This window comes from Lytechinus variegatus, chromosome 2 (assembly GCF_018143015.1).
Source record: "Lytechinus variegatus isolate NC3 chromosome 2, Lvar_3.0, whole genome shotgun sequence".
NCBI lineage: Eukaryota > Metazoa > Echinodermata > Echinoidea > Temnopleuroida > Toxopneustidae > Lytechinus > Lytechinus variegatus.
In genome coordinates this window covers 43,010,859-43,023,219 of record NC_054741.1, presented here as the reverse complement: position 1 = coordinate 43,023,219, position 12,361 = coordinate 43,010,859, and the positions used below count along the sequence as shown (strand labels likewise).

General features: G+C 44.4%; 1 protein-coding gene and 1 long non-coding RNA gene across 2 annotated transcripts; one reads left to right on the top strand and one right to left on the bottom strand.

Annotated features, from left to right (window-relative positions):
* Positions 1–256: 256 nt before the first annotated feature.
* Positions 257–826, bottom strand: LOC121406821. Its single transcript, XM_041597691.1, has one exon. The coding sequence runs from the start codon at positions 824–826 to the stop codon at positions 257–259; it is 570 nt and encodes a 189-aa protein (XP_041453625.1).
* Positions 827–1,053: 227 nt separating this feature from the next.
* Positions 1,054–11,334, top strand: LOC121409466. Its single transcript, XR_005969158.1, has 3 exons — positions 1,054–1,769; positions 3,145–3,341; positions 10,831–11,334. It is a non-coding gene; the product is annotated as an uncharacterized LOC121409466 (long non-coding RNA).
* The last annotated feature ends 1,027 nt before the right edge of the window (positions 11,335–12,361 follow it).

Here is a 12,361-nt window from a genome sequence, read left to right as displayed (position 1 = left end):
CTGGTGCCTTACCATTGTTAAATTTGATTGCCTGGACGATCTCAGCTCGAGTTGGTGGATTTGTATTGATATCTAGGTCAGTTTCTGCTTCTAGAATGTTAGCTTCAGTGGCAGGAGGTGGTCTATTGAGAACTTCAAAGTGTTCAGCCCATCTAGTATCCTGTTCTTTTTCAGTAGTAAGTAGCCTACCATCCTTGTCTTCTATTGGTCAGTCTGAGTTTTTACTGTCTCTGCCACTAATTATTCTGGTCAACTTCTATACTTTGCCGTGCTCACCAGCCTTTGCAGCCTCTTCTGCCTGGCTAGCTAGGTTGTCCATGAAGGCTCGTTTGTCAGCTCTTGACTTTCTTTTAACTAATCTGTTTGCTTCTTGATATTTACCTTTAAATGTCTCTTTTAGCCTATCCCACTTTGCACTCAAATAAAGTTTTTTCGCTTCCCTACGTTTCACTACAGTTTGCCATGTGTCTTCAGTCATCCACTCCTTTCTCTCCCTCTTTTTTTTCCCTTGACATGTTTCACTTGACTTCTGGTATGCTGTTTTGACCCTCTGCCACTCTTCATTGATCTTGTCCTGTTCTGTCTGAGTTTCTTCAAGGTCTGCTAGAACCTGAAAACTGTTCTGAAGCTCTAGTAGAAATGCACCTTTGACTCTGGGGTCCTTTAGTTTGTCAATATCAAATCTTGGCTGTTTAACTTTACTTGCACCTGATTTTCTGAGCTTAACTTGTATTACTGCCAGCACAAGATGGTGGTTACTAGCAGCATCTGCCCCCCTCAGGACTCTAACATCTTGGAGCAATCTTCTCCACGCGCCATTTATCATGATGTGATAATAATGATAATAATAGGCATTTATATAGCGCCATCAATCTAGAAATATTCTATTCCGAGGCGCGTTGTTATTATTACCCCGGCTTTAGCTCGAGCTGCCTTTCAGCGCTCATGCATTCAAGGAATTAATCCTGCCGGGTACCCATTCACCTCACCTGGGTCGAGTGCAGCACAATGTGGATAAATTTCTTGCTGAAGGAAATTACGCTATGGCTGGGATTCGAACCCACGACCCTCTGTTTCAAAGTCAGAAGACTTATCCACTGGGCCACAACGCTCCACAAGAAATCTGATCAATCTGGTTTCTGTCCCTTCCATTTGGTGAGTACCGTGTCACAGTGTGAATGTCTTTATGCTGGAAGAGTGTCCCCCAATAACAAGGTTGTTAATAGAGCAGAATTCCATGAGGCATTCCCCATTTTCGTTTTTCACCCCACATCCATACTTCCTCATAGTCATATCGTAACCGCTGTTGTTTCCGACCTTAGCATGTAGATCCCCCATCACAACCTTCATGTCATGTCCAGGGATACTGTCAATCTCACGCTGAAGTTGCTAATAGAAGGCATCCTTGATTTCATCGTCATTGGTTTGAAGTTTGAACCAAACTTGGATGGTAGATGTACTTAGGCGACCTGCATGTTAGATATAAATTTATTTATTTCTGTTAAAAAAATGATATGATCAAAGTAGCAGTGTAAATACCTGTTCAAAATAATACATACTCACAATAACGTGTAACGCTGCAGTTCGAAACAGTCAAACAGGGAGGACCTATGGGTCATTGGTTGAGAAATGCTATTAGAAATTGAAGTTTTTAGACTTGGATTTAGGGCAGATAGCGCTGCATTTTCCATTTCAAGCATCAAGAACATGACTGCTGAAAATTGAGGCCTTCCTGATGATTTCCTGCCTTTAGTCACAGAAGTCAAACTGTAAGTGAAAATGATTTTTGACTACTGTTCATTTGGTATTATGATTGTGTCATTGAGAAAGTCAAGGGGTGGTATTCTGAGATCCATTTTATCTCAGATAAAATAAAATATTTTATCTCCGTTAAAATCGGTGAGATAAAATACCCTTAAAATCTCTCCGAATTGGTATTCTGAGAACCATTTTATCTTCATTTTATCTCTGTAAGACACACCTATTTTTTAATCAATATCCAATTAGAAACGCGCTTTTATAGCTCTCTCATATCACTCAACCAATTAAAATCTATTCCGCCAGGAGGTGTGAAAGGGGCCAGATTGCGTCAATTTATTGACTTCAAATACGCTTGTGCATCTTTACGGAGATTTCTTTTTAACAAAAAGGACAATACTCTCATCTTTTTTCGAAGTCTATATCGCATCTTTTCAAACATCTTTTCAAAGACAATATTAGTAAAGAAAAGTCTTATGAAATACTCTATGATTGTACAGGAACAACGTTAAGGTGTTATTCTAATAAGTATATAATTTTTCTTCATTTTCATGTCACCATGTGGGGTTAATTCACCTAGAAATACTGGTGAAATCAACGTCGCAGAGATAAAATAGCCTCTACCCTCTTTTAAGTTTATTTTATTTTGTTCTTCAAAGTAACTTGGGCGCAAGCATATCCGCGTTGCAATGGCCAGATACGCGATGGGTATGTGTACGCAGGCATTGTTCTGTTGCGTATCATTTGTAGAAATGCAAGATAAAATTTATACGCAAGATAAAATCTAAAATTTTATCTGAGAGATAAAATCTCATCTCAGAATACCAATTTCATTTTAAGAGATAAAATAAAATATTTTAAAGTTAAAATGACCTCAGAATACCACCCCTGGTCATTAAAAAGGACCATTGAATTCTGTTTAAAAGAGAAGAGTGTTAGTTTATACTAAAACTATCTCCAATTTAATTAATGTCATGTTAATTAATAACTAATATGAAGGAGTTGAGTTATTCCAGGACAAAGATTGAGTAACTTTTGAATCTCAGAAATCAGAAAGATTTTGTACTAAAAGGAATGCTTTTTAGGAAGGAGTCATTTTCTTGTTATATGTAAAACATTTTGAGGACTGATCATGCTTATTAATCATTCGTGAGATTAAAGACATATGAGTATTATGAAGATTGGAAGAAATTATTCCTTTGAATACTGGAATTAATCTAGGGAATCACCTGTATGAATATTGTGAAGTTTTACAGATACTATTCCTTAGATTGTTTATAGTTTACCAGTCGAGAATTAATCTAGGGAAGTATATTAAAATTGTGAAGATTTGAAGATATTATTATTCCTTAGATTATTTATAGTTTGGGTAATGTTTGTTTTTAGATGGGTTCCAATTCCGATTCCACTCGTTCCACTGGTTATTTCAATTCTGGTTCTGAGTTTGTTTTCAACCGCCATTACAGTAGCCGTTCCGGTCCCATCTCCGTATCCAGATCCACCATGATTATGACTGTCAAATCTCGCTATGGACAAGATTTGTAAAGAGAGTCAAAGGGAAGACAGTTCCGTCGTCAGATGATGTAATTATGTAACGATTCGTCAGTATCAATGAACTTTGAACTGGAGTGATTATATCACCTTATAAAGTGGATTACTTTGTATGTTATTCCAAAGACTTTTATTTTATATTATATTGTGATTTGTACTCTGAAACAAAGCCTTTGAATCATTGTTCTACAAGAACCTGAATACAGTTTTAATAAATTCTTGGAACTGTATTTTTATTGTGCATGTAATTATTTCATTTTATGTCCTCTTGAGTTACTTGGGTGTGACTGTTGGTTGCGAGAATTGATTGTACGTCATCTTGGGTTGACTTGGGTGTGACAGTCATTTTCAGATCAACATTGGAGTTTATGTGCAAGACTCTTATGACAAGTGTTATCCCATCCCAGTCATTTTACTATGAAGTTTTGATACAATTCTGTTGCATGCCCTTGCAAATCACAATATTTACTTCAATAACTCCATACATCTACTTGATTTGCTAGTTCAGCCCTCTGGACTGCCATACCCGAATAGAACTCCCAAGGATTTAAAAAGCGCGAGCGCGCCCTCTCCCGTTCAGGCTTACTACCCATGATCACCGCGCAACTAGCGTCCATCTTCCTCTTTTGCTTTCGGCAAGCCACCTGTCAAGACGTGCTCAGATAAGTCTCCTAAGAGCTCAAATCTTTTTGAGCTTTGGTATATTATTTTCGCTTATCTGTGGTGCATTCTCCCTTTTAATTTCAATCTTTCCATTTGTGTGTAAGATTGTGTTCAGAATTTACACTTGGCGTGACTTTTTAGACGTGTTTTTGGAAGACACTTAAATTGTTTTTCTAACGTTTGAGTTCTCGTCGCGCCGCATCGCTAGCGCGTTCGCGAGGCACCGGGCTTGGCCTGCCTACGTGGCAGCAAGCCTTCACCACCTGTCATGGTTATTGTTCTTCACGTTCAAAGCGTGGTGGCTTTTGGTGCCGTTTTTGAATTAAATTCTAGACAGCCTCTACACTTTGTTGTCGAGGGTGTTATTGTTATTTCTTTTTGCAGGTTGGGATCTTCAACTCTGTTCCTTCCTTGCTTTCTGGAATTGATTTATTAAGATTTTCGATTGATTATTGATTGATTAATTCTTCAATTCTCTTTCCTTTCTGTTCTGAATAAATTTCTTAATTGATATTTTATTCACAGGCGGATCTTAAAGCTCAATTCCTTTTTCCTTCTGTTCTGAATAAATTTCTTGATTGATATTTTATTCACAGGCGCATCCTAAAGGTCAATTCCTTTTCCTTTCTGTTCTGAATAAAATTCTTGATTAATATTTTATTCACAGACGCTTCGGGGATTGTTTAATTCGGCTTACGCAATTATACCTGATGATTGTTTGGTTATTCAATCCCCCCTAAAAAAAAAAAAAAAAAAAAAAAATTTTTGTTCTTTACAGGTGGGGTCTCCTTCCTGTTAGAAATTTTTTTTTGACCTGTCCCGGAATTGTTTTCTTCGTTCAATTCCCTCTTCCCTCCTAGTCTTATATATTTTTTATTTCGACAGGCGGGCTCTACGATTCCCTTTGAGGATTTACTGGGTCGTTCTTCCTCTTGGAATCGTTACTAGAGACGTTCCTCCTTCCTCCTGTTCTGAATTTCTTTACCTTTCCACAGGAGGTTACTTTTTTTTTTCCTCTTGGAAATTATCGTAAAATTTCTCTTATCTGGAATTATTTGTCTCTCAATCCCTTTTCTTCCTGCTCTGAAATGCTTGTTTTTGTGTTTCTTCGCAGGTGGAAACTTCGTTCTCTTCTGAACTTGCATTCATTTTTGAATTTTTGTTTCGAATTTTTCCTTCGGGCACAAAAAAAAGAGAATATAGTAGGGGAACCTTGTAGGAGTTTCTTTTTTCAAAGTCTCCGACCTCCTTTTTCTTACAGGCAGATACCTAAACTATTCTTAGGTTCTTCTTCCTCCCTACCCCTCCCCTCTTGTTTTGTTCTGTTTGCTCAAACAAACTCCTTTTAGGAGGAGGGAAAGACCACTCCGGTCTCCACTTTTAATCTAAGCGAGATCTTTGTAAAAAAAAAAAAAGAAAAAGAAAAATTCTTGTTATTCCTTTTTCAGGGTAGAGAGAGGTATCTTTGAATGGGACTAACACAGCCCCAGAATACCTGGTGCCCTCCACGGGGACCGCCCCGATTGCAAGTTACAGAAGTCGGCCGCCTCCAGGCGAGCAGGAGGGACGCCGCGGTGAGCGCCCAGCGGCGGTGAGTATGAGGGTGCGTCGATCAGCATTCCGAATTTGCGGTCGGATGCTAAGAGAAGGAAGGCCGAGACTGTGGTGCCACGGTCTCGGACAAAGGAAAAAGTGGTAGCCAAGGCTTCCAAGCCTAAACTAGGTCCTGCCGCCGCAGCACCCATAGGGCTATGCGACCCACCGGCTACCGGGTCACCAGAAGTCCGGAGGGAGAGTGCGGTTCTCTCCCCCCGGCACAGGTCAGGATCTCTGCCGTATAAGTCGTCCTCCGTTGACAGCATCGGGAGAGATCGCCCAGCCCCTGACCGCGAGAGGCGTCACACAGACTGTAACCACAATCTGATCGTGACCACAATCTGACCCCGTCAGATTCGGGTGAAGTTTCGTTGTTGGCGGCCGCCCTGCCAGGGGCGGCAAATCGTAAGAGATCACCCGTGCCTCTTGTGCCTTCTTCTGCTCCGGCCACGCCGGCGGAGCCCGCAAAATAAGAAGAAGAAGAAGAGGTCGAAGGAGAGGTCGGCCAGCCCTGTTGCCATGGGCATTCCTCCTTCAGACCCTCTTATCGGTGGCCAGATGTTACAGTCATACATGTTATGCTGCTATATTCTGCTACCGCGAGAGGCATCACACATCGGGCTGTGACCACAATCTGACCCCGTCAGATTCGGGTGAAGTTTCATTGTCGGCGGCCGCCCTGCCAGGGGCGGCAAATCGTAAGAAATCACCCGTGCCTCTCATGCCTTCTTCCCCGGCCACGCCGGCGGAGCCCGCAGAAAGAGAAGAAGAAGAAGAGGTCGAAGGAGAGGTTGGCCAGCCCTGCTGCCATGGGCGTTCCTCCTTCAGACCCTTGTGTCGGTGGTCAGATGTTACAGCTATTCATGCTGCTACATTCTGCTACCGCGAGAGGCGTCACACATCAGTCTGTGACCACAATCTGACCCCGTCAGATTCGGGTGAAGTTTCGTTGTTGACGGCCGCCCTGCCAGGGGCGGCAAATCGTAAGAAATCACCCGTGCCTCTTGTGCCTTCTTCTGCCCCGGCCACACCGGCGGAGGCCGCGAAGAAGAAGAGGTCGAAGGTGAGGTCGGCCAGCCCTGTTGCCATGGGCGTCCCTCCTTCAGACCCTTGTGTTGGTGGTCAGATGTTACAGCTATTCATGCTGCTACATTCTGCTTTCGAGTAGTGCGGGTTCACCCCACCCTCGACGTCTACTCACCCCGCTGATGCCCCTGAGCATCAAGCGAGACAAGTGGGCAATAACCACCAGACACCCGGGAAATCCTCGAGTGATTCTGTTAAATCGCCAGCCAGTGCACCGACTAACCGGGTGCCCCAAGATCGCGTGTGCTTTCCAGCATTTTCGTCGATCTCAGAGCACGTGTCCCAGCCGACACGCGGGGCCACCCCGGCGCTTACTGGACAACCCCCCGTTCAGTCCATAGAGCGAGACTCCCTTTACGAGGACAACCCCTATCCCGCGGTCGACTTTTCAGTAAGCGCTCAGGCGCTGCTTGACAAGTATCTACCTCACATCTACCCTCCGAGCGGGGGTATTGATGAAGCAAGGGAGTCCATATTTTCTCGCCCCGCCTCTTCAGGCGCTCCGAGCTCAATCGGCCGAATTGGGGGTCTCGGAGAGTGACGGGGTCGCTCTAGACGAGGCGGCTCCTACGACGAGGAAGCCGCCAGCTCCGTGGGTGTAAACCCACCCCCGCTCTGCTGCTGCCCGGAAGCGCCAGGCTCCGGCGCCGCCGTCTCGAAATTTTTCAAGCCTCTCGAGGCTAGCGAGAAGGCAGAGGCGGGGGGGGGGGGCGATTATTATGCAGGTACTCCCGAATTCGCCCTCTACGTCAAGCTCACATACGGCGACGACTCCTTCAGCGGTAACTCTCTCCATTCTTCCCCCTAAGCGGGCCCGTAGATTGGAGGTATGAATCTCTTACATACCGCATGCCGCACTTCTCTCATGAGAATGTTTGGCTGCTTTGAGAGGACAACCTATCACGTCCGCGGACCGTCCGCCCAGGCGACGGGACCGTCGCTTTTCTGGCCTGAACCTCACTTTCTATTCGAAAGTAAGGGTGCCCTGTCTTACTTAGCTCCTACCCTTGCAACGCCAGAGTCAGGGCTAGTACAGACACCCGTTCTCCAGCGATCGCCGCTGAAGAGAGGGCGACTCTGATATGAGCACCATCACCGCTCAGCGGTATGTCTCACTATCTCATAGCTCTCTGAGCTTATGAGTATGTATATCGGATCTGAATGTCACGGCGATTAAAAGTTCTCCTGTGCTTAATAATCGCTATGCCTTCACCACCCGGTGCATTATGGTTATGTTAACCTATTTGTCTCGTATTCGGGCGGCTCGTACGAACCCTGCCCGAGCTGCCATCACCGGTCGTCCCCCCGGACACCGCCGGCAGCACCCGCACCGAATACGTGGAAGGAATCAGCTTTTCATATGCTAGATATCCCTCCTGTTGACATTCACAGCTGTTCCCCGAGTCTTTCCCGGTTGGGTAAACATCATCTCGGAGGAAAGTAACCGCCGTACATCTCATGAGATTGTTGGCTATGTACGCGCGTTCAAACTTGTTTAAAGCCCCAGGATTCTCTGTCGGCATTCTATGCCTACTTTCTGGGCACACCCACCGTACCGGGTCGGCGAGTTCACACCAAACTGTACACCGCCAGACCATCGGTCGAGCTCTAACTGTCTATCTTATAGACTGCCCTCTATGTGGGTCAATCTTGCGGGCGTCTCCGCCGCTCCCTCCTTGTGCGGAGTGGTCTACGGTGGATGTCTTTACCGTGCCCGTTAGTCGAATCGGCTTCTTTCTTAGAAATTTTTTCACGGCACACTCGAGTCGCCCCGCATGCTGCTTTCATCCTCCTTCCATGCAAGGCATGTGGCCAGGGTCACCGCACGACCGAGGATGATGTAACAGTGGATGAATGTATGCTTATGCCTTCCTAACCACGATCACTACGACCCGCCTTCTCTCGGGCCGACTGTGGATGAGCCTCTCCATGTAAGTGATTTACTTCACTGGAGTTCCTCTTAGAAATTTAGATTCTCATCCCCCGCTGCTTAGGGCGTCATTTTTGCCGCCCCCCCGCAGCTTTTTGGAGCTCCTTATCTTACCGATATCGGACTGTTCCACGCTGCCGCAACCGGCGCCGGCGGTGCTCGCTCTTACGATCACCTGAGAAACAGGCCTTGTGACTGTTTTCATAAACAACTGGTTCTCACCGCAGACTGATGGAAATTTTGTGTTTACTTCCTCAAGTCTCCTTCGCTTGTTTCTTCAAGCGAGGACTTCGACACTCTTAGCCAGTTTCCGTCCCTAACTTGATAGGACAGGGCCGTTGCTACCTCATTCGATTCCGTTGGGAATGTAACGGTTGAGGTATCATATCTGGCGATGTCTGTTCGTTTAGAGCATCTCTTGATGGTCGTTTACACGTAATATCGTGACAGATTTTTTTTCGCCAGCTCCCTCTGGCGTACACTTGCTGCTGCTAGGGATTCCCCCGCCCAGCGGACAGCCATCGCAGCCTAGCCTCACGGGCTCTCTCGGCGATGGTGGCTTGAGCCAAGCCACCTCTTCCACCGCGGGCACTGCACCCTCAGATGGGTGCTTCAATCAGTATGGGAGAAAGGGGATCCTGAGTTCTCTCTCGATCACTCGGTCTAACACACTTTTGTCGTGATGTGTACCGCGCTGTATCCCTGACACGCCCGGTTGAGCTGTTTTGACCAGACTGCTCTATTCTACATAGGCAACATGTCCGCGGCATTCCTTATTAACAGGATGGCACTCAGTCGCTTTCTCGACCCTTGTCTGCCTTACGAGTGGTTTTCTTCCTAAATCCCTACTCTCCGTCGTTCCTAGTCCCCTTCGGACCGCTAGTAACTTTTTACCACAGCTCTCTATCAGAATTCTGCAGATTTCTGCCCTCACGCATTTGAGACAGATATCGAATTCTGGACGCTTTCTCCCACGCAGAGGCTTCCCCTACAGAAATTTCCAGCTTGCGGGAAGCGTGCGACTAGCTTGCGCAAGCTTGCGGCATGCTAGTAACTAGCATGCGGTTAGCTTAATAAGCGTGTGATATGCGTGCAGAGTAATAGTTAAGCGATCTTTTAGCGAGCAGGGACTGTTCGCTAGCATGCACTCGCTTATTAAGCGAGTGCCCTGCTAGTCGCATGCTAGTTACTAGCAAGCGGCACGCTTAAATTTCGGTAGGGGTTCTGAGATATCTCGCCTTCTCAGATTGGTCGATTGATCACTTACTGAGCCTTAAAAGCTTCAGTTTTCCGATCACGATTCTTGTTGAAATTTTCAACAAATTTCAATTCTTACGCTCTAGTCAGCAGGTGATGTTGTTCTCCTGACACTAGGCCGAGGGCCCATGATACTTAGTATTCCTGAGTATACAGGGCATTCCTCTCGAGGACATTTTTGAGGGCCGCCTTTTGGCGCTCAACTAACTCCTTCACTTCTTTCTACTTGAAGGACATTCCGTCCAGCGAGGCGAGATTTGCTGCTTCGGCGCTTAAAGCAGCTGCGGCTTTTTCCCCCTCTCCCTAAAATTCGTTGTTTTTGTTTTTTCTTTTAAATTTTCTTAGGCTTACAATTGAAAACATGCCTCCCTACGGTTTGAGTCCGTGCTGGTCTAGCAAATCAAGTAGATGTATGGAGTTATTGAAGTAAATTATGAAAATACTTACCTGATTTTCTTATTTACGAGATAACTCATACATCTACTTGATACCCTCCCACCGACCCTCCGCCTTGCGTAGCAACATGTTTCAACGTATGGGCTTGCGAAAGGTGAGGAAGATGGACGCTAGTTGCGCGGTGATCATGGGTAGTAAGCCTGAACGGGAGAGGGCGCGCTCGCGCTTTTTAAATCCTTGGGAGTTCTATTCGGGTATGGCAGTCCAGAGGGCTGAACTAGCAAATCAAGTAGATGTATGAGTTATCTCGTAAATAAGAAAATCAGGTAAGTATTTTCATAATTTCCAGGTGAGACACAAATCGCTTTTGCCTTGTTTCATATTCTATTTGATATGTATGAGGTAACATAAACATGCAATTTTAGTTTCAGCATTATTGAAAGGCAGTGAATTGCACTGTCACTGCATTATCCAATTAAATTTATAACGATAAAAGGGTTTGTTGTAGTATTGGCCAGTCATGGGGAAGATTTTAGTGTACATTTGTCAAAATTCAGATTTACCAGATGAAAATGTCTTCCTTTTTTCTTTAGTATTGACTGGGCATGGGGTGACCTTGTGAATGCTCTCTCTGGACTTTTCTGTGCATCCTTAAACTTCATTGATGAAACAAGCACAGTCAGACATCCACTCTCTTTTCGACCACAAGGAATATCTTCAGGTATGTCTCATCATTTTACTTTCTCCAATGCTTTAGTTCATGGACCCCCAGTTGTTTTTAACTTGTTTAATTTGTAAAGCTTTTCAGAAAAAAGCAAATTGAAATTTAAACTCTATATGAACAGTCAGTACTTCACAGTGCATTTTTTTATTTTACCTTCATACTATAAATATTTTCAAGCTATCTTTTTGTTAAAAGAAAAAGCAGTCCAAAATCTTGCCGCAGGCTTATGGGACAAGCAAAAGATTGATGTAATCCTGATTGATTTTTCGAAGGCCTTCAACTGGGTACCACATGAACGCTTTCTGGTATCGGAGGTCAGCTCTTGTCCTGGATCTGTGAATTCCTCATAGGACATATCCAACAAGTGGCACTAGAGGAAAGCCAAGAGTGGCACATCAATTCTATCTTCTGGAGTGTCCTAGGGGTCTATCCTTGGGCCTCTGCTCTTTTTGTCTCACCTGCGAAGCAAAGTGAGACTATAGGCGCCGCTTTTCCGACGGCGGCGTGACGGCGGCGGCGGCGGCGTCAACATCAATCTTAACCTGAGGTTAAGTTTTTGAAATGACGTCATAACTTAGAAAGTATATGGACCTAGTTAATAAAACTTGGCCATAAGGTTAATCAAGTATTACTGAACATCCTATTAGAGTTTCATGTCACATGACCAAGGTCAAATGTCATTTAGGGTCATGAACTTAGACCATGTTGGAGGAATCAACATCGAAATCTTAACCTGAGGTTAAGTTTTTTGAAATGTCATCATAACTTAGAAAATATATGGACCTAGTTCATGAAACTTGGACATTAGGTTTAATCAAGTATCACTGACCCTCCTACATGAGTTTTCACGTCACATGACCCGAGGTCAAAGGTCATTTAGGGTCAATGAACTTTGGCCGAATTGGGGATATCTGTTGAATTCCCATCATAACTTTGAAAGTTTATGGATCTGATTCAAAAACTTGGACACAATAGTAATCAAGCATCACTGAAAATTTTGTGCAAGTTTCAGGTCTCATGATTAAGGTCAAAGGTCATTTAGGGTCAATGAACTTTGGCCGAATCGGGGGTATCTGTTGAATTACCATCATAACTTTGAAAGTTTATTGGTCTAGTTCATTAAACTTGGACATTAGTAATCAAGTATCACTGAACATCCTGTGCGCGTTTCAGGTCACATGACCAAGGTCAAAGGTCAATGAACTTTGGCCGAATTTGGGTGTATCTGTATGAATTAACATCATAACTTTGAAAGTTTATGGATCTGATTCATGAAACTTGTACATAAGAGTAATCAAGTATCACTGAACATCCTGTTCGAGTTTCAGTCACATGATCAAGGTCAAAGGTCATGTAAGGTCAATGAACTTTGGCTATGTTGGGGTTTTTTGTTGAATAAC